Below are 21,197 nucleotides of genomic sequence, written 5' to 3' on the forward strand. Positions count from 1 at the left end.
TTAGAGAAGGAACTTAAACTCTCTGTTTAACCTGAGGAGAAAGTATAGATACAGAGAAATAATTTTTGCATATATGAATATCCATAGTCATCTATTTTACCTACACATAAATAGCCAAGGAATTAGGTGAGTTTAAGAGAGTGTAAGTGAACAATTTCCAAAGAAGACAATTTTGTTTTTTTTTAGAATAAAGAACCCTGAAGTAACACAACCAATAGAGGACACCTAGTGGTCTTTAGCAGAATCAATATTTGCCCACAGAAAATATTAAGCAACTCACCACACATACGTAATAATGTTAGTGTCAGCAAATGTGTTAATCTGAGAGAGATGACATCATGAATCTTATATATAATAATATAGATAGATATGATATATATTATGGGCATACATCAATTTAAATGTTTCAAACAATTTCCATGCATCTCATTTCATTTGAACTTCACAACTGTTCTATTAAGTTTATAGGCATAAATAAGTCACTTTAAGGACTTCTCCCTAGATGACACAGAAAAAAAAGGGCACAATTTGAATAAAGTCCTACATATACTAATTTCCAGCATAGGGTTCATCTCGCATCACCATGTTGCTGGTGGTGTGAAATACAATCTCAAATATAATTGTATCAATAATATTAATATTAGTATATATTGTTATATTGTTATATTTACTAACATAGTAATATATATTAATATATCATTATATTAATGACAATATTAATTATATCAAATATAATTAATATTTAAATTGTAAAACATTACAAAAAGACTTCATATAAGATCTTCTCATATTTTATTATTGGTACAAACATTTCAAGGGTAAGAGTTGTTGGCAAAGTTAATTCTCCCTTTAGATAACTAAACAGTGCCCTGCTTGGCGCTGGCTGCATATAAGAAAGGCAGATGAGTGATGTATCTGTCTCCTAACTGGTATTATTAGGTTCATCGTCAGTGACCTCCAACCCTCTTCATTCTGCGGCATTCTAAAATGGAACCCCCCCCAGCCTCAAATGCCTCAATGACACCTTATGAAGTCCATCATTAGCACAAATTCATGTCTATGCCTCCAAACTCATTCCCTTTACAACTTAGATTCTGGAGAAGCAGAACTGTCTGTACTAGGCTGCTTGTACCTCAGGTCTTCGTGGAATGCTCCTCCCTGCCCCATTTTGTTCAGCTTGGTAAATCGGACTCTAGCTCTGAAACCCAGTTCAAGTCTCCGTGAACATCTCTTCTTGTGCAAAAAAGCTGTGTTGTTCACTCCCTCCTTTATTCTGCCACTTACCACACCATCTGTGAGTATTTGCTCACATGTCTGTTTTTCCTGGGTCTGCTTTGAATTCTCTCATGCAGCATCTAACTGCACATAGAAGCTACTTAGTAACTGCTTGGGAGTAAAGAATGAATATTCCCTTGCAATTATTTAATGGATTTAGAACATGGAAGATTGCCATGTATTTAGGGGATCGGCATGCTCTGATAACCTTTCAGAACTCTGTGCTAGAGTACAAGGAAATTCAAAGGCAAAGTTGACACTGACTGTTTTCTGGGGACGTTTATAGCCAGAAAAGGAAAACGCATATATTTATATGCATTAGCAACAAAGCTATCAACAAAACGAATGCAAGGAGAGCAGGTAGAATTGCCCAAAGTAAAGGTATTGACCATTACAGCCCAGTCCATCAATGTTGAGTATTCCCTGGAGATGAGTTTGAGCCTAATTTTTAAAAGAGTGATAGAAAAAAAGAAAACACTTTCCAAATCTGAAGGGTGGCACATGCAAGATTACAGAAGCAAAAAGACTCATTCTCTGCAAGCACTGTAAAACTAAAAAACAAAACAGGAGAGAGTTGTTGGGAACAAATATGAAGTGACAGGAGTGAGACAGGGGAACAGTATGCTGGAGAGCCTTGGAGGCACACTGAAGAAACACAGATTTGATGTGATAGGCAATAGAGAGCCTCTCTTAGTTTTAGTGGGGGGTAGGTTTAGGAAAACACTGGTGTTTGCTTATAGTAAATCTTAGAATTTGATGCATTTTCTGAAAAAATGAAAGTAGTTAGAGTATTATGTATTGTGTAATTATAGATAGGCAATTTATAGCAAGAGTTAGTTTCTAATCTAATCCAATTAGAATGCTAAAATTAACCAAAGACAGAAACCACAGTCTGCATTAGCTCCCTGTGGAATAAATTTCCTTATTAATGCTGTGTTGTTAAACATAGTTTGTACATAAGCCTATCTCTGAGCTAACATAAAAATCTAGTATTGATTGCTAGAAGAGCAGCTCAATGTTCCATACACATTATTCATCTGAAATTGCTATAGACATATATGAAGACCAGAACCGTAAGCCCTCTTCCTGCCTCAAAATGGATTTAGGTAATTATGGTATGTCTGAAATCTACACAAGGAGGATTGAGGGGACAGGAGATAGGAATACAAAATAAAATACTGTATGTGTGTATTCCTAAGCCGTTATTACACAAGCATCATACATTTCCCACACTTTTTTCACATTGCTCATGAAGAATTTACACTTTATGTGACACTGAATCCTACAAAAAGATAACCATTATAGAGAAGCATTTCTCTTTTCAATTACTGTTTCTTAAATCTCAAATAATATCAAGGGTTATCCCTCTTTGATAAAATGACTGACATCAGCAGCGGAGGGATTTAAGGTTCCTAGAACCTTTCACCTTTGCTAACTGAATTATCTCCCATATACTAAGCTCTTAATCTACCTTTTATCTCTTAAGGGCTTGTGATGGTCCCAAATTGTTACTAACATTCCATTTTATTTCCAGGGATTTCCTCACTGTTTCTTTTAGGTCAGAGAATAGGTTCCCCCCTGTGATAGGTGACAAATTAACACTCTGGCTTGAGTTACTCTTTACTTGAAATACAACATGAACAACAACGACGAATTAAGGGAACGATTTTTTTTTTTCTCAACAAAAATACAAGAATAGGAAAAGATGCACTTTGGTTTTCTGGAGATTACAGGAAAAGGGATGTCCTGGACTGATTTATCCAAATTACCACAGATTTTCACCTCACCTGGCAATATATATATTTTCAGTAGAGCATCAAAGAGCTCTATTTTTGCATCCTAAAGCCGTTGATCTTACAAAATTGTCTTGTGAAAATAACTTCCCTCCTGACTCTTTAACACCATGTGTTTCATAAATCAATTGGCCTAATCACCTCTTTCCTTCTACATTAGCCACTACTTTCAATTTTAGTAATGATAGTAACATCAGGACTAAATTTTAAAGTTTCTGTATTTCATTCACAATATTTCTCTAATTTATTTGGCTTTGGCACTTCTTGTTGTTTTTCAGTTGAACTAATTCAGACCGAAAAAAAAAAAACATATCGTTGAAGATGGAAGCAGTTTCCTATAGAAGGCAGCCACTTTCCTTGGGAATGATTCATTTAGAACAGTGGCAGCTTCCAGACTTCACACATTACTTCCCCAAATTTGCTGAATTTAGCATTAGCCAGCTTGGTACTAAAACACTCAGAACTCAAAGACATGTGGGTGAACTCCCATCTTCCTCTGCAGTCTTATTCCAAATGCTCACTGAGCAAATTCTTCTGATTTATTTGTTGTATTTTCTACTTGTAAACACATCCTGGTGGGCATTTATAAAAATCAGGTAGAGAACTGGCAGTTTGGAACCATTCAAGTTTCTCTGTGCTTACAGTGTGAATCATGTAGGTGATGAAATAATGAATTTGTATTAAATTCTGGATTAATTAATATTGTTTCTTCCCTATTTCACAGTACTACTAGCAGACATTAAATACCATGCTATATGTGATTTTACGTGGGGGTATCATATAATCAAGAAAACATTCTTCATGGGCGCCTGGGTGGCTCAGTCGTTAAGCGTCTGCCTTCAGCTCAGCTCATGATCCCAGGGTTCTGGGATCGAGCCCCACATTGGGCTCCTTGCTCCGCGGGAAGCCTGTTTCTCTCTCTCCCACTCCCCCCTGCTCGTGTTCCTGCTCTCGCTATCTCTTTCTCTGTCAAATAAATAAATAAAATTTTAAAAAAAAGAAAAAGAAAAGAAAACATTCTTCACTTAAATGAGCTTATGGTTCATTTATCATCAAGGTCATTTGTTTATAAGCAAGATCTTGCCAACTCCTGACTCTAGCTTCAATGGGTTTGGTTACCAAATTTCTGTGAGTGCATATTAAATTGCATTTTACAGTAATGATGGCAGTGAGCTGATGATCCTGAATTATATCATGGCGTTTTTAAAACACCACCACATTACACGGATCTAGGTGACTGCAACCACTGCCAGGAACCAGAGGACAACAGTGTAAGGGGTGTCCTCTTCTATGACTGCGTGGCCTGCCATTTTATCTGATAGGATGCCATCTGTTCATCCTGCTGCCATTCTCTAGGGTAATTGGGTTAAAACCACAAGACATTGAAAATAGTCACATTGCCCACTATATTTTTAATTGCCTGGCTATTTATATCAGTAACTTTTCTTCTTACAGGCTACTCATTAAAAAAAAAAAAATTGTGACCATGTTTTAGGGGGTAAATGCTCAACTCTTATGTTGCATAGATACAATCTTTGTTAAGACAAGCTTCCTACAATTTCTTATGCAATCTATAAAATGGTGGAATACTAAAGTATTTATCACTGAAAGAGTGTATGTTATAGTGAGAAGCTATATAGTTCTGTGGTTAGGAGCATTTGCTCTGAAGTCAGATCACCAAGGTTAGAATCCCAGCTCCAGCTTTTAATAACTCTATAAATCTGGACAAGCTACCAGAATTATTAGGAAAATGAACGAATCCATGTAAGGAAAAGAATATATTATTTGACATATAATAAGCCCTCAATAAATATTAAGTAAAATTATCAATAATCATCTTGGTTTGATATTAATCTTAAACTGGTATAATCAAGTTTAAGAACCAAACATTTATTACATTTTAGATGGAATGTGTTATATAGAGATATAATACAAGATGAATCGAATTTCTCAAAAATGCTTCATTTGATTTTACATATAATCCATATCCATATTTTAAGAATGATCCATTTTTATGCCTTTCAGCAGTATCTTATGCAGTGTTTTATTATTGCATGTCATTTCCTGAAATCCTGGGAACCAAAATGTCATTGACAAGCACACACAAAACACTGTCACAGTCTCACAGAAAGCAGAACTAATGTTCACAGAAGTTCCATTTTAGGACTTGTTTAAACCTAAATTCCAAAACATAATTCTTCCTAAAAATGTTAAAAAGCATTTCTGTAGTGAGTAAAGCAATAATTAATCTATTGGCAGTATACTGTTTTCATTAGCCCAGGTTTAGGCACTCTAAGCCTTTTTGATCCTCATTTTTATGCAAACAACAAAATTCAGGTTATAATTAATTTAAAAAAGTAGACTTAGAAGGAAAATAAAGTCAAAAAGGTTACAAAGCAGACTCTGGAATTAGGAACATAAACTCCTTTGCTCAGTGATGATACATTTAACTCAGATCTTTCGAAACTCCAGTTGGGTGAGCCCTTTTAGGTCCCACCAACTGCATAAGAACAACAGATGCCCTCTTCAGCAAAATAGTGGCCAGATTCATTATATTTATTCACTGTACTATTTGTGTTTTCTATGTAGTAATTTCCCTCCTGGGTATGCTGTTTTTCAGTATTTTGAAATGAATTAATAGGGAGAAATTATAAGAAATAATTATAGGCAAAGCATAACACTGAGCAAAATTATTATGCTAAAATCAGTCTTTACATATACAATTGGAAATACTTCTTAAGTGTCTGTTTTCTTCAAATGTAAATTCTCTGAAACTTCAATACTAGAGGAAACATAGACCAGATTATCTCATAGAACTAATGATACAAACTAGATTAGCAATCAGAGCCTACACATCTTTGTCAAAGATGGTACTTGATGTATTCATATTAAATAAAAAGAAACTTCCCATGGTAGAAGAGGGATTGCATTGGTTAGGATAAACATTTGTTGATTAAAGAGGATTTGTTTTTAAAAAGAGACTTAATTGGCATAAAAAATTGTTTTACAATCACTATTTTTTCAGTTGATTCAAATTCAGTATTTGACCATATCTTTGAAGGTACAAATATATCCCTTATGCACCAAAAGGAATAAATAGAATTTTTCTTCTTGAATTTTATAAAACTCATTATACATAGCACAGGTGTTCATCTTAAAAGTTATAGTTAACAATCTCATGCTATAGTGGCTTTAAAGTAGTAAAAGATATATCTTACCTCTTCCCATTGATGTATGTATCTAATTAACCTTGAAAGTCGTAATAAACGCAAAAGACTGAGAATTTTTGTAAACCTCACAATGCGAAGTGCCCTGGCTGTCTTGTAAACTTCTGAATCCATTCCTTTTTCTACAATGAGAAAGATATAATCCACTGGGATTGATGAGATGAAGTCAACCACAAACCAGCTTTTTAAATAATTCATCTTGATCACTTTAGGGTCCAGGATGATTTCAGAACTGTCTTCATTGACAGTGCCAGTCCTAAAATTCATTATCAGGTCCAAAAGGAAAACTGTATCTGATGCCACATTGAAAATAATCCATGGTGTTGTTGTTTGCTCTGTAAAGAATGTGATTCCAACTGGTATGATGACCAGGTTTCCAACCATCATTATAAGCATTATTAAATCCCAATAAAACCTACAACAAATAAAAAAATCAGATTTTAAGATATAGACAATAACCATTCTTCCCCCATCATAACAAAAATTACTGATTTATGGTTAAATAAATGAGTAAAAGAACAAAGTGTTTGTTTTGTAAATAAGGAACTCCTTCAATGGTTATAAATTTAAATCTAAGTAAAATTAATATATTTCTAAAGCAAAGCATTGTGTTTATAGAATTCTAAAAATTATTTGATATAAAGTGTTACTGAAATAAATTCAAGAACACTCATTCCCCCATTTATCTGGTAAAAAAGCAAAGACAACCTCCTCTATGTTAACATGTAATATAGATGGAAATAAAGGAGAAGAAGCATCAGACCAGAAGATCTACCTTAAAAAAACATTTTTATGAAGGTTCTTTAGAGATGCTTTGAAGTACCTTATATGTCAAATTACAATCAATGATTCAATCAATGATTAAAATAAATACTAAAATACTAAAAATACTGGTACACTAAAAATATTGGTACTGTAAATTATCTCTAGGAGTATGGATTAGGTCAACTATAAATTACAGGCTAACCCGTGACTTCATTGCATTCCAAATATTTATGCTTTCTTCTTTTTTAGTTTGAAATGAGAAACTAATTTTTTTCTAAGGCTAAAAATAATTGAACAGACCATTCTAGATTTTAAACTAGAATCTATCCAAAATTCCCACTTTTATCACTGTTTCACTGAACAACTACTTTAAATATATTCCCACTATTTTCACAAATAATTCTTTCTTAAAATTTCTGATTTAATTTTCAATACATCTATGGTTACTAGCTACCTTTTGAAACATTTTTACCTTATATTAAAATTGGGAGAAAAACCAATAAAATATAGTATAGGATAATATAGTTAATAGTTATTTTCATGCAGTTTATTTAAAGTCTATTGACACTGTAGTGAACAGACCAGGTAATAGATTACTTATATTTGTTACAGTATATACTTATAAAAATGAAGAAGCAGATCAACTAGTACAACCTTATAATCATGAAATAGTCTCCAGAAACATGAGTTACTTCATCCTACTCATAGATATCCTCTTCTGGCAGTTTTGTTGTATAAACGATGTAAATTTCTTTTTTAAAAAAAAGATTTTACTTATTTGAGAGAGAGAGAGCGCGCACGAGCGGGGTAAGGGGCAGAGGGAGAGGAAGAAGCAGACACCCATGATAGCCCGACGTGGGCTCAGGACCCTGAGATCATGACCTGAGCCAAAGTCAGACTTAATGGACTGAGGCATCCAGGTGCCCCAATGATGTAAATTTCTATGACAGAAATTTCTGTCAACCAAGATCTCTTTATTTTACATTACTTCTCCTATTTAGACTACTTGGGCTACATTTGGTAAGGTATATAATTGCATAAACCTTTCGAAGTTACTATCATATCTGGTTATGAATGACTTGGGATAAAACTAGTTGCATAAGAAAGAACTATAATAGGCCTTCTCTGCCCTTGTCTCCACCTCCCAGGATTATGTAAAAAGTAAATGTTTCTCATTTTGAAGATTTCACCAGTCTTTGTGTCACAGCGTACCTACACAGTTACGGACAAGCATACAAATACCCGTGTCAGTCATACATCCTGCACCGTCAATTTCAATGACATATTTTCTCTTTTATTCCCCTCCTCTTTTAATGGAAGTGCAAAATGTGCCATTTGATACACCAAGGACAGAGGAGAGATGTAGAGGAGATGCAATATTGTAATAGCTATTTCACAAAAAGTGACATCATTGAACTCTAAAATGAAACCCTGTGTGCCCTGAGGATTTTCACTTTTCTGGCCACTCTTATCAGTCTCTTCTGTGAGCTCATCCCTCTGCCCTCCCCTCGAAGGCTGCCGTTCCCCTGGGTGTCACGCATAGTCCTTTTCTCTTCTATTCTACACATGCTCTTTGAGCAATATCATACACTCATCCACATCTTTATGATTAATTCATAACTGATGACTCCCAAAAGCTCCACCTCTGGTCCATTCCTGTCTTCCAAGCCTCCAAACCTCCCACTCAGCAGCCTATTGAATCTATCCCCATGCAAATCTCACACTCACGTCACAGCAGGCATATGCTCAAACTCATCATCTCCCCTCTCGTGTAGATTTCTCACATGTTCCCTAGGCCAGGGAATGGAACAACTCTATACTTTATTTGCAAGCCAGAAGCCCTGGAGCAATCCTAGAAAACTCCTGGCCTCAAATCTACTCACTCTCACATTCGGATGTTTGGTTCTAACACCTGCGTATAAGTTGTATTCATCCATTTGCCCTTTACAATTCCCACTGCAACTATCTTCAACTAGAAATTCTTCCCAGCTGTTTAATTTGGAGACAAGTTATTTAAATTCTCTAATCCTAAAATTTTCTCATCTGTAAAATGAAGATTATTATAGAACCAAATATGTAGAGTTTTACAGATTAAATGAAATAATATATGCAAATCATATATCCTAGCATATAACAAATCATGGCACACAATGCTGGTGGCCTACTTAGTATTCCTTACCTTAGTATTTCCTTACCAAAAGAAAAACAATTTTGCGGAGAGCAGCCAGAAGCCCATTGAAAAAGTACTAACTTTACAGACATCCTTATATTTCTCTCATTAAGACAGAAGATATTTTTAAAGAAAAATAAAACATATTCTATCATAGCCTCTGACTCAGTAGAAATGAAGAGGATAAAGTGCCATCTATTCATTGTTGGAGCAATAATTTTTATCACACCATAGCTTTTTATCAGTGGTACTTAATATGGTCTGAAGCCATCAGAAATCTCATTATCAATATAAAGCTCCATTAAATCTTATAATTTCCTTTTAAAGTATCACTGACTCTATTTTACAGACATAAACACAGATCTTGTTATAGACTTTGCATAATATAACACTTTCTTCAGTTAACATGGATTCATTCCTTATCTAGCCAAGGAAAATACAGTTGTCACCCACTCTAAACGTATGATATAACTTCTGTTTTTTAAGCAAAGAATATTTTCCTGAAAACTGACCGCATGACTCTCTTGCCTACCTGCCCCCAAGTTTCTTTTCTTGACTCTTTGCTCTGAAAATGTCTCTTGAATACTCAGGTTCACCCTTTTTCTTAATTTTTAATTTCTAAGTCTTATACATGTTATTATGGAATAGTTTTTCCTATTCATTCCTCTTTCTATTCCCACTGTTATCTAGTTTGGGCAGAACTAGTTCTTCCTTAGAATAGCTCAAGTCTTCTGTCTATGGAATCTGACCAGTTTTAACCATCAGTCCCAGAGTGTTATGTTATCTAACACATAACTTGCCAGGTCAAAAACCATGAATGACTCTCTTAAGTAAAAATAACTCAGCCTGATTTTCAAGGCACTCTATAATACAGCCTCCTTCTCCTTTCCCAGCCTCTTCTTTAACACTGTATGTGGCAAGAACATCATAACTTAAGCAAGAAAGTACTTACTCTTACTTGCCATCATGCTCACCTAGGTAAACGTATAGGAGATACAGTTTCTTCCAGTCTATTTACTCATTTTCCTATTAGCACTCTACCTACCCTTCAAGTCTTGTTCTGATACTGAGTTTCTTAGTTGTTTTTTTTTTAGCAACCCCCAGAGCAATATATATTTTCAGCATGCTTATTTTATTTTTCCTTTTGTTACTAATTATTTATTTTTGTTTCTTCCATCATTCCTGGATTTAAGTTCCTTTTAAAATTTTATTAGGTTTTTAATTTCAATTCCAGAATAGTTAACATAAAATGTTATATTAGTTTCAGGTGTACAATATAGTGATTCAACAATTCTATATAGTACTCATGGACATAAGTTCTTTGAAGTTCAAAACTGTATTTTTATCTTCTGTTTAACTTCTACAGTAATGTAGACAATATCTAGGACAACAAAAGTTAAGAAGATACATTAATTGAATTTTTAATGGAAACATACACTTCAGTGGGTATAAAGAAATCCTTTTTAATAAGACAATGAGTCATTAATGCAGTAAATAATTTCTTACCTTAACCTTTATACAACTCTGGATTTTTCTAATTGAGGGTTTTTATAACATAGAAGACATTGTAACAGATTAAAAAGGAAACAAAGAGATTAGGAATATGTTCTGAGGTTAAACAGCCTGAAAACAAAGCAGTTTTGGATTTGACACTTGGTTTGGTATATCACAAAATCCATCTCCTTCTATTCATCCTGCTTTAGAGAGACAACATTTGTAAAGGATCTTGGTTGGACTTTAAAGGCAGACTAGGGTTCAAATCCCAGTTCCACTAGCTCTATGGGCTTGGGCAAGGTATTTAACTGCTGTGAACTTCAATTTTCTTACACTACTCTGAGTTTCTCTGCGGGAAGACGGCATGCAATTATGTACACAAAGTGTAGAGTACAGAACCTGTTATAGAGCAAGTTCCTCTGAAAAACCAGCAGAGCAGAGAGGGCACTCACTGGGAAGCAACAGCCTTGACAATTACCGTAATTACCTAGTAACCATTTCTACCTTATACTGAAAGTGGATAAAATAGACAAAATAAAATAGTATTACAATTATAATTAATGTATCACTAATAACTATAAGTTTAATTACTAATAAAATAATTACTTTTCATAGAGAAATTTTTTTTTTACGTTAAGAATCTATTTTCCCCCCATGAGTTTTTTGAAGAGAAAAAGTAGCATTGTAAAGATTCGTCCATGATATTAAACTTTGAGGAACTGAAAATTCAATCATCCTTCTTTCTTTCTTTCTACCCACTTGCATACTTCTATAAGGCTTGTGGTAAATAAAGATAACCCCCACTGACCTAACAAGAGTTCCCATGATCCTTATAATAGCTACACTAGTTGAAATAATCTGATGCCAAATATTTCTAACTTAAAGCCTTAAATTTAAAAACTACCATGTTTCACTACTGGAGGTCCTTGCCTTTAAATCTGTCTGTCTAAATATTGAATGAAAGATTCTCTTCTCCCCCTCTCTAATGAAAGAAATATTTTCATTAAGTGGAATGGAAGAAAGAACTTCTGGTTAAATCCTTGAAATGATACCAGATTTATATGTGGCCACTATTTTTTTTTTTTTTTTTTTTTTACTGTGAAGATAGTTTTTATTTTATTTTTTTTATTTTTTTTTAAATTTTTTTATTGTTATGTTAATCCCCATACATTACACAATTAGTTTTAGATATAGTGTTCCATGATTCATTGTTTGTGCATAACACCCAGTGCTCCATGCAGAACGTGCCCTCCTCAATACCCATCACCAGGCTAACCCATCCTCCCAACCGCCTCCCCTCTAGAACCCTCAGTTTGTTTTTCAGAGTCCATCGTCTCTCATGGTTCTTCTCCCCCTCCAATTTCCCCCCCTTCATCAATGGACAAACTGTGGCCACTATTTTACCTGTGGTTGAAGTCAAATTATGTGACAAACCTGTCCTAGTATTCACTTAAGACTCGCTGCTAAAAATTATATTTTTAGATATGAACCATAAATTGGGCATGTTTGTAAACCAAATTATTTATCAATCTAAATAAATAAACAAATGTCCAGCTGGATTTACTTTTTATTAAACACACAGTCCTTGCAATTATTTTTCAAATTTTATTTAAAGCTGATTTAATTTTCAAAAGTCCAGTAGCCTGATTATTAGATACATATCCTCTCTTTTAATTGAGTACAGTTGACACAAAATGTTACATTAGTTTTAGGTATACAACAAGTCTGTTATGCTATGTTCCCCAACTGGCATCCTACAATGCTATCACAACACCATTGACGATACTCCCTAAGCTGTAGCTTTTATCCCTGTGACTTTCATTCCATAACTGGAAGCCTGTAAGTCCAACTCCCCTTCACCCATTTTGGGGCACATATCTGTTGAAAAATGAAGACTTCTCATAAATGCTATGTCCTCTTTATAGTACATCAGTGGCAATTCACCGCATCAGATCTCAAGCAGCCAATACCTGAACTCTGATCTGAGGGGTTCTCAAACATCCTTCGTCACTTTACAAACCTCACTATTTACAGACTACTCATATGGGGGTTGATGTTTTATAGGACATATGCCTTTTCTAAGCTTTGCAAATAAGTCTTCTTGATCAGGTCTGTTATCTGATCTAATGCCTTAATGTCCTGCAAGGCCACATTTATTGTCTATGGGGAGTGTGGAATGAAGGTATGAGAAAACACAGACAATTCAAATATAGGCAATTCGAAGTGAAAATACACTAGTTTTCTTACTACAGTAAAACCTTGCTAAGATCCTAACTGTAGGAACGTTTAGCCTAAGTTATGGACAAAACTAAGTTAAACCATATTTGAAGACATTTAGAGGTTTTTAAGTAAACATAGCAATTTACCCAATGAAAACATGAGATGGGTAGGAGGTATATTACATTTAGTTAATCTTATTTATTAAAATGAGCTAATGGGATGGAAATTTAATCCCTACAATGGTATTAAGATCTGTACCAATCCAGGCAAAAGCAAACATGTCTTTCTACCTCCTTGTTCCTCTGCAATTTCACTTCTTCATTGTGTGTTAATCTTCTCAGTGCCAACATTAATGGCTTTATATTGGTCCATTTACTCTTGTTTACAGCATTTTACAACTTTGACTATTCACTCCTCTTATTTGAAACTCTCTCAAACCTTCTGTTTCTATGATTCTGCATTTTCATAGTGCCTTTTTATATATTAGCAAAACTTTATTTTCCTCAACATTTGCCTGACTCCTCTTCCTCCTCCATTAAAGTAGACATTCTATGTGATCATCTCACTCAGCTTCTCAGCCCTCAATCACTCTCTCTTTTGGTCACATCAACTCCCAAATGCTAATATGGGAACATAATATGTCAACGTAACTAATATGTTAACGTAAGTGGTTCTCAAATCAATCACTGGCCTTACTTTCTGTGAAGGAGTTAAGCATTTCTAACTATATTCACCTTCGTTAGTCCCAATGGAACAGCCATCTCAACAGGGTTAAATCTAAACCAATTAACCTTATGGCCCAAAAATAATTCTCCTGATATTTTTACTTCTATTTATTATAGAGCTTATATAGCATAACAGCTTCTGCTGCTTCCTCCTCCTCGCCCTCCTCTTCTTCTTCTTCTTCTTCTTCATCTTCCTCTTCCTCCTCCCCATCTTCTCCTTTTTCTCCTCCTTCTTCTCCGCCTCCTCCTCCTCTTCCTCCTCCCCTCCTCCTCCTCCTCCTCCTTCTTCTTCTTCCTCTTCTTCTTCTTCCTCTTCCTCTTCTTCCTCCTCCTCCTCCCCATCTTCTCCTCCTCCCCATCTTCTCTTTCTTCTCCTTCTCCTTTTCTTCTTCTTCTTCTTTTTCTTCTTCTTTTTCTTCTTCTTCTTCTTCTTCTTCCTCCTCTTCCTCCTCCTCCCCATCTTCTCCTCCTCCCCATCTTCTCCTTCTTCTCCTCCTTCTCCCTTTCTTCTTCTTCTTCTTCCTCCTCTTCTTCCTCCTCCTCCCCATCTTCTCCTCCTCCTCATCTTCTCCATCTTCTCCTCCTCCCCATCTTCTCCTTCTTCTCCTCCTTCTCCTTTTCTTCTTCTTCTTCTCCTTTTCTTCTTCTTCATGTCCTCCTTCTTCTTTCCATTGTTTCTTTCAGCCAACCACTAGGCATAAAACTTAAAAATTATCCCTGACTATTCGGTCAGCCCAGCCCTGGCATTCAATCATTTGCCCAGCCTTACATTCCTTCTAATACAATAGTTTTCATAGTCAGCTTTTCGTTTTGTTCCATTGCCAACATTGTTTATGAAGTTTTTATTACATCATTATTCTGCTTCTAATTTTCCTGTTTCTACCTGCCCTAGTAAATTACTTTCTATTTATATCCAGACTTTCCTATTCCTTGCAAAATGAAATGTAATCATTCAAAATCCTCTAGTGTGTCCCAATTCTATATCTTGAAACTTATCTTTTTTTGTACATACATGGTCCTCAGCTAAATCTAAAAATACTGTTTTCCAGACTCTTTGTTTTTGCCACTGCCCAACAAATGCCTGGGATTTCCTTCTCCCAAAACCCAAAATCAACCTCTATATTTCCCTCTGTGACTGCAATGGTCAACTTAAATGCCAGTATTCTCTTTTATCCGATCCCCAGCCCAGCTGGGTTTCATCTCCCTGACTCTAACTCCTATCTCAATTTCTCTATGCAATTTTCAGCATTTTAGAGCACCTACTAATGAACAGCATCTTACCAAAATATGGTATCAATAATAATTTGATAGACCATTTAATGAACAGTGTCTGAAAATACTGCTCTTGCACTTATTTCTAGCAAAACTATATGCCAATCTTTTTTATACTTAAATTGCCTAGCAAACAGTATACATACTTCTGATTTCCCAATGATCAAATCCAAATTAATCACATTTATGTTAAGGAGGGATTATTAAAACATTATAAGATTTTAATTAAAGTAAATGACCATTTGTTCCTTTAGATGGTTTAGAAATTAAATAGGCATAAGCCTTTTTTATTTATCCATGAGTGGTAGAATTACGATGCATATTTTTTTTAACTACTCTAATCTTGTTTTAGACAAAAGGAAGAAAGATGTCATTCAGGGTATTTTCATTATGTCATTCAAATTTACTTCAGGGGAAGGCCACAACTTTCATTCCACTGAATCTAAACATCTGTCTATTCTTAATTGTCATACATGAAATATTATTTCTGTAAATCTATACAGCTGTAATCAAAAGGTACAGAATAGGAAAGAACTCCTGAAGATTAAGTAGTTCTACACTGCAGTTTTCTATCTTTATGGTGACATACAGATTTTCCATAAAACAAAAATTATTAATTATAAAAGGTGAGTACAAACTGCATAAAATAGCTTCTACTGCTTAACTTTAAAAAGTCCAATCTAAAACTACCCCTTAGCTTCTTAGCATTTTCATTTGATTTACCATAAAGTAATTTTAAAAATTTTTTTTTCTCCACTATGACTCTCGGCACTTCATTCCTTTAAGGAAAATAAAAATATTGTCAGTGGTCATGTCAATCAAAATGTGTTCTAGCGCCATTCACTCTAGTGTAAAATTCATTAAGTTGACGTCCATTTTTTTTAACTATTTCCAAGGACAGACTAAAAGAAACTCCATATTAGCACTTTACCAAGAGATAGTCCCATGACACAGACACTGAAGACATTTTTATTTTGAAGCTCAATTAAATGAGATCATAAGAGACTCTTAAGGACAGAGAACAAACAGGGTTGATGGAGGGAGGTGAGGAGGGGTTGGGCTAGATGGGCGGTGATGTGTATTAAAGAGGACACGTGTTGTGATGAGTACAGGGTGTTATATGTAAGAGATGAATCACTGAATTCTACTCCTGAAACCAAGACTGCACTATATGTTAACTAGAATTTAAGTAAAAATTTGGAGAGAAAAAGGGGGAAAAAGAATAAGTGCAATAAATACAAAGCAATTGCAAAAAAAAAAAAAAAAAAAAAAATGACTATCAGCTCCTAACAGCTTTACATTTGCTGATATACTTTTATCCATCCACGGCAAAATTCTGAAAAGAAGGAGATGAGTGAATTCTTCCCTGTCTAAATACATACCTAATTTAAGTTTTATTCAAGTTGGAGGTTTTAATTTCAGAATAATTCTTCCCTCATTGCCACCACAATCTTCCCACCGCATTGCCTGTGTTTTCAAATTATCTGGTTTATCTTTCTTGTCACTGATAATATAGGTCACTTCCCTAAGTTTCTTGTTACTCTGCAAATCCCAACAAACCCTTAACCTCTTTGTTCATGCCTAAGCTGCCAAAGCCACACAGATCTTTTGCATTTTTGCTCTAGCTTGAGGGTATGATGGAAGGTTCAAAATCAGTATCAAAGCACTTACTGTGTGCCCAAGTCTGTAAAATGTTTACATTTTATGGAAGTTTTTGAACGGGTTCAAGATCCTGATTTCTGTATATAATAATTTACCTCATTGAGTATTAAAAAGGAAAGCAGCATCAAGGCAATAAAGTATAAGTAACATTTATAATAGGTGTTTTATAAACATTGTCTCATTTGAAACGCATAACAATCAAAGAGCTGGCAGCATTATCTAAATTTAAGAGGAAACTGAAATCCATCCAACTAAGGGACGTTCTTAAATTTTTGCAGGGAAGAAATGAGTAAAACTGCTTTTGAACCCGTGACCAATTATCATGCTTATGCTCCTTCCACCATAGTCAATGCTTAAATAAATGAATCAAGGACTTAAGAGCAATATGGAAACAAAATAAAACAAACACACAGTAGCACAGTAGGGCAGCATAACCACACGTGGCACCCGCCCTTATCAGTTACCTATCTGAAATGGAAACAAAATTGTTTTCACAAGGGAAGTTCTAAGCTCCTAAGGGGAGCAGACTACGGTGCTGCAGGTATAGCTAAATGGCTGGTCTTTGGTTTCTGTGCCTTTCAATACGGAAGCCATTGAGAGTTTACGTACATTCCCAGAGAATAAACATGATAGTTCATCTGTCCCTATTACCATACAGTAATATACATCTTCAAAATAAAGGAGCTATGAAATTTCCTATTTCAAAGGTGATTTCTGAACTTTTTCTGCCGTGGCCTGCAAAGATCTCTCACTAGTGTATAAACCAAAGTCAATTCAGATGCTCTAAAGGCAAAAAGTTTTGGAAAGCAAAAGTCAAATTTATTACCAAATATTTTCTCCTGATGGTTACATTATAATAATTCCAACAAATATGCATTGGCTACCTTCTACATAGTAGGTATTGTCTGAGAAATGCAAATATAAATTATATATAAATTCTGACCGCAAGAACTTCCAACTTAAAAGGAAAATGAAAAATTGTACTTAAGATAGGAGAAAGTTTAAGACATGTTCATAAATAGTACATTATAAGTACTCTGGGTTTCCAAAAGAGAAAAACAATTGGTCATCCATTTTAAAAAGTACTATTATTAAAGAAATTCAAAGAGAACATTTGCTGAGGAGGTCCTGAAGTTGTATTTTATTCACAGCACAAACAATTTATCAATAAATACGTGCTGCTTCCTAGGCTTGTCATGAAGCATACAAAGAGAATTAGACACAGTCCAGTCCTCAAGAAAAGAAAGTCTGGGAAAGATAAACAACAGTATTTTCTAAAATATTATAAGTTCATATTAGACCTATAAAAAGAGCAATCCTAGGGCACACCAAGGAGAGAGATCAAGTTTTCCTTGGGGGAAGGACAGAAGAACTGGGCAAATAGATTTCAGAGAGTCAGTAATTGATACTTTATTTATACAACTACAGAAACTTGAATTGGTGTGCACAATGCCATGTGTATTCCCTGAGTACTAAAGCTGTGCCAGTTTCTAGGCTGCACTAGGAAAACCAAGAGAAATAGGCACAAGGTACAGATAAAGGGATTAAATACCAGGAAAGCTATCAGGTCTGGTGGAGTATTTACATTTTTAGTCAATGCTTTGGCTGTTATGAGATCAAACAAATCCAAGGCTACATCAAGTATTTTCTCATCATATATTTTTAAAAACCTTGTTTTCCCAATTAAAATGAGGGATCATGATCAAGGACAGCCAAGAATGTGATCAAATAAAAGCTCAATTAAAAGCATTACCTTCTGCTTATAATTATAAATTTCATAGTACCATATTTTCTTCAAAATACCTTTAGAAATAATCAAAATCTACTTATTTATTTTAAAAAACAACTTCTGAAGTTGAAAATTATTTATGTCCATGGATTTTAGGTTCTACATGGATAATAGAAATATTACTTCCATTTAGTTTATGTTTTTTTTTTTCCCTCTAAAACAATACTAAAGATGCTATTTCATACTTGAATTACATTGAGGTTTTCACCCTTTGGCAGCTGCATGCTATCTGAGGAGCAGAATGGGTGATGCGTCAAGGAAGAATGTGCTTCTCCCAGGAGCATATGTTCCCAGGTCTGTAACAACTATCAAGGGTGTGTGGGCGGCATAACATTTACCATGGAATATTTAAGAACTGAGGACCAAATTTCTTTAATTGTCTGGGTAATTCACATAAACACCTGGGCATATTTTAAGCAAACTAGCAGTATGAGAAATTTTCAGTCCCCTACAAATGAACTGAATGAATACTCCACTTCAGTCCCCATATACGTATGTTTCTAAATAGCTGTAACTAGAAATATGTTTGGCATCTCTTCTTTCATCCCTCCCCTCTTCATTCAGTGACACTTATTAAATCTTTTTTTTTTTTGCTTTAACAGACACTATATCCACAATAAGATGTTTCTCCACAGATAACTGAATCCCATTAATAGGTGGGAGTTACATGAGCTTTTTCATGTAGCCCCGTACCTTGTAGGAAATTTTAAAACTAACTATAAATTTATAAAATTCCGCAAGAGGTTTTTTTGATTTGTACATTTCAGTTCATTTTTAAACGATGCGACTTCCACCTTCAGGTGAGTGACAGGTTGTGGTTTAGCTTCTTCAATAGCTAAAAAAAGAAAATAACAAAAACAGAAAACTTGTGAAGACATAAAATTTCCAAGTTTTCTTGGTACCCAGAGAGATAACTGGGAAAAAAAAAAAAGGACTCAAGAACTGATCTTATATGTGTCAAAGACAGCAATTCTTAAAATAATTATTTTGCTGTGTTTTAAGATTACTAACTCAAAGGTCTTTATTTCAAAACCCATAGAGTGTTACATAATAACAAAAGAGTACAAGAGAAGTATCAACCTATAAAATATGTTCATGAGAATTAAATCATGCCGAAACTGTTGACAACTTAAAATCAATGTAAACATCTTAATTTACATTCCTACCCAATCTTTCTGACCTTTTCTCTCACTAATCCTCAACCTGCTCACGGAGCTTTAGAAGGCTAATCTAATTACTTGTCCTTTGTGCCTCCTTTTCTTCATTTCTTCTGCACAATTGTGCCCTGCAAGTGCTTGGAATACACTTCATCCCTTTCTCCTCTTTTTTACCTTCTTCATCCTCTAGCACAATCCTAAAGTCTCTAAGCTACAGTCACTCCTCTTTTTCCTCTGAACCTGTGTGGCACATGAAACTTAGAATGTATTAAGCCTAATCCAGGGGTAAATAAGAGGCAAAATATATTTTTGGGTGGGAGTGAGGGGGTGGCAAATTGGCGATGTGGAAAAGGGATTTAGGATTTGAGTAAAACTTTTTCCTTAGCCAGCATACTGCTTTTGCTTAGAGTCGTAATTGTTGGTCAATAAAAAAATAACAACATATCCTAAAGACACTTAGTCTCACTTCATACAAGATTGCAAAAACATATTTGGGTGGGCACAAGCTTTCACAAGGCTTCCCTGGGTATTTTTATGGAAGGCAATGACAACGTTTTATTGATGAATGAAGAAATAACCTCCACACTTGGCCTAGTACTCCAGCCATACAGTTTCTAAGTACTCTGGCTTTTTCCCTCATACACACACACACACACACACACACACACACAAATGCTTTGTATTTTGATATGTATGTGGACAATTTTTCTAAGGTCTATTTCTCCAACTACAGTAGAGGTACTATAGTCAGGAATCACATGTATTTCTACTTTTTATTATATCCCCATTGTCTAATACAGTGTCCACAACTACAGTGAACTCTCTAGATATCTGCTGAATAAATGAATGCGTGAATACTCAAGGCTTTAAGAAATAAAGGCACTGTATTATAATTTCAGTATATAAGTATCTCTTGAATATTTCTGTCTGTTTTGGGGACCTCAGTATCATGAAAATGTGGACAAGCAGGAAGGTGTCCAGAAAAGAATAGGGGGGGAAAGATGATTAAAGAAATAGAAAGCCCAAATTCTGAGAAAAGACTTAAAAAACTGAATACATAAAACTTAACTAGATTAAAACTCTGAAGAAATGTGAACAGATTCCGCATATTCTTGTAAATAAATAAGGACTTAGTTTAGCCTGTATAGTAAGAGGATGGAGGAGGGGCGCACCTGGGTGGCTCAGTCATTAAGCATCTGCCTTCGGCTCAGGTCATGATCCCAGGGTCCTGGGATCGAGCCCCGCATCGGGCTCCCTGCTCCGCGGGAAGCCTGCTTCTCCCTCTCCCACTCCCCCTGCTTGTGTTCCCTCTCTCGCTGTGTCTCTCTCTGTCAAATAAATAAATAAAATCTTTAAAAAATTAAAAAAAGAGGATGGAGGAGGAAGCCATGGGACCCATACTGGCTAGTCTTGTGAACCCCAACCACTTTCAAGAAATGAGCCACAGAGGGCAGCAATAAGAATGTTTAGAAGGGTATTTTTCAAACATCATGGTTCCCTCAGGTTACGGAGTGGTTGGTTTGATATCTGGGCTGCAATCTTCCCAGAAACCTATGCTGGTCCAGGTGTGTAAACCTGCCATTCTCTTACTGTTTGCTAAACATCCAAGGTTTATTGCAGTATTACTTATAATAGCCAAGGTAGGGAA

General features: G+C 35.1%; 1 protein-coding gene across 1 annotated transcript in view; it reads right to left on the reverse strand.

Moving 5' to 3' along the window:
- The window catches only part of HCN1 (hyperpolarization activated cyclic nucleotide gated potassium channel 1), a 391,500-nt gene that overhangs the window by 339,225 nt on the left and 31,078 nt on the right, over positions 1 to 21,197 (reverse strand). The window contains exon 2 of the mRNA XM_032415216.1: positions 6,287 to 6,710. Coding sequence (XP_032271107.1) covers positions 6,287 to 6,710 — 424 coding nt within the window. The remainder of the gene's footprint in view (positions 1 to 6,286; positions 6,711 to 21,197) is intronic.

The sequence above is a fragment of the Phoca vitulina genome, unplaced genomic scaffold (assembly GCF_004348235.1).
Source record: "Phoca vitulina isolate PV1807 unplaced genomic scaffold, GSC_HSeal_1.0 scaffold17, whole genome shotgun sequence".
NCBI classification, from domain to species: domain Eukaryota; kingdom Metazoa; phylum Chordata; class Mammalia; order Carnivora; family Phocidae; genus Phoca; species Phoca vitulina.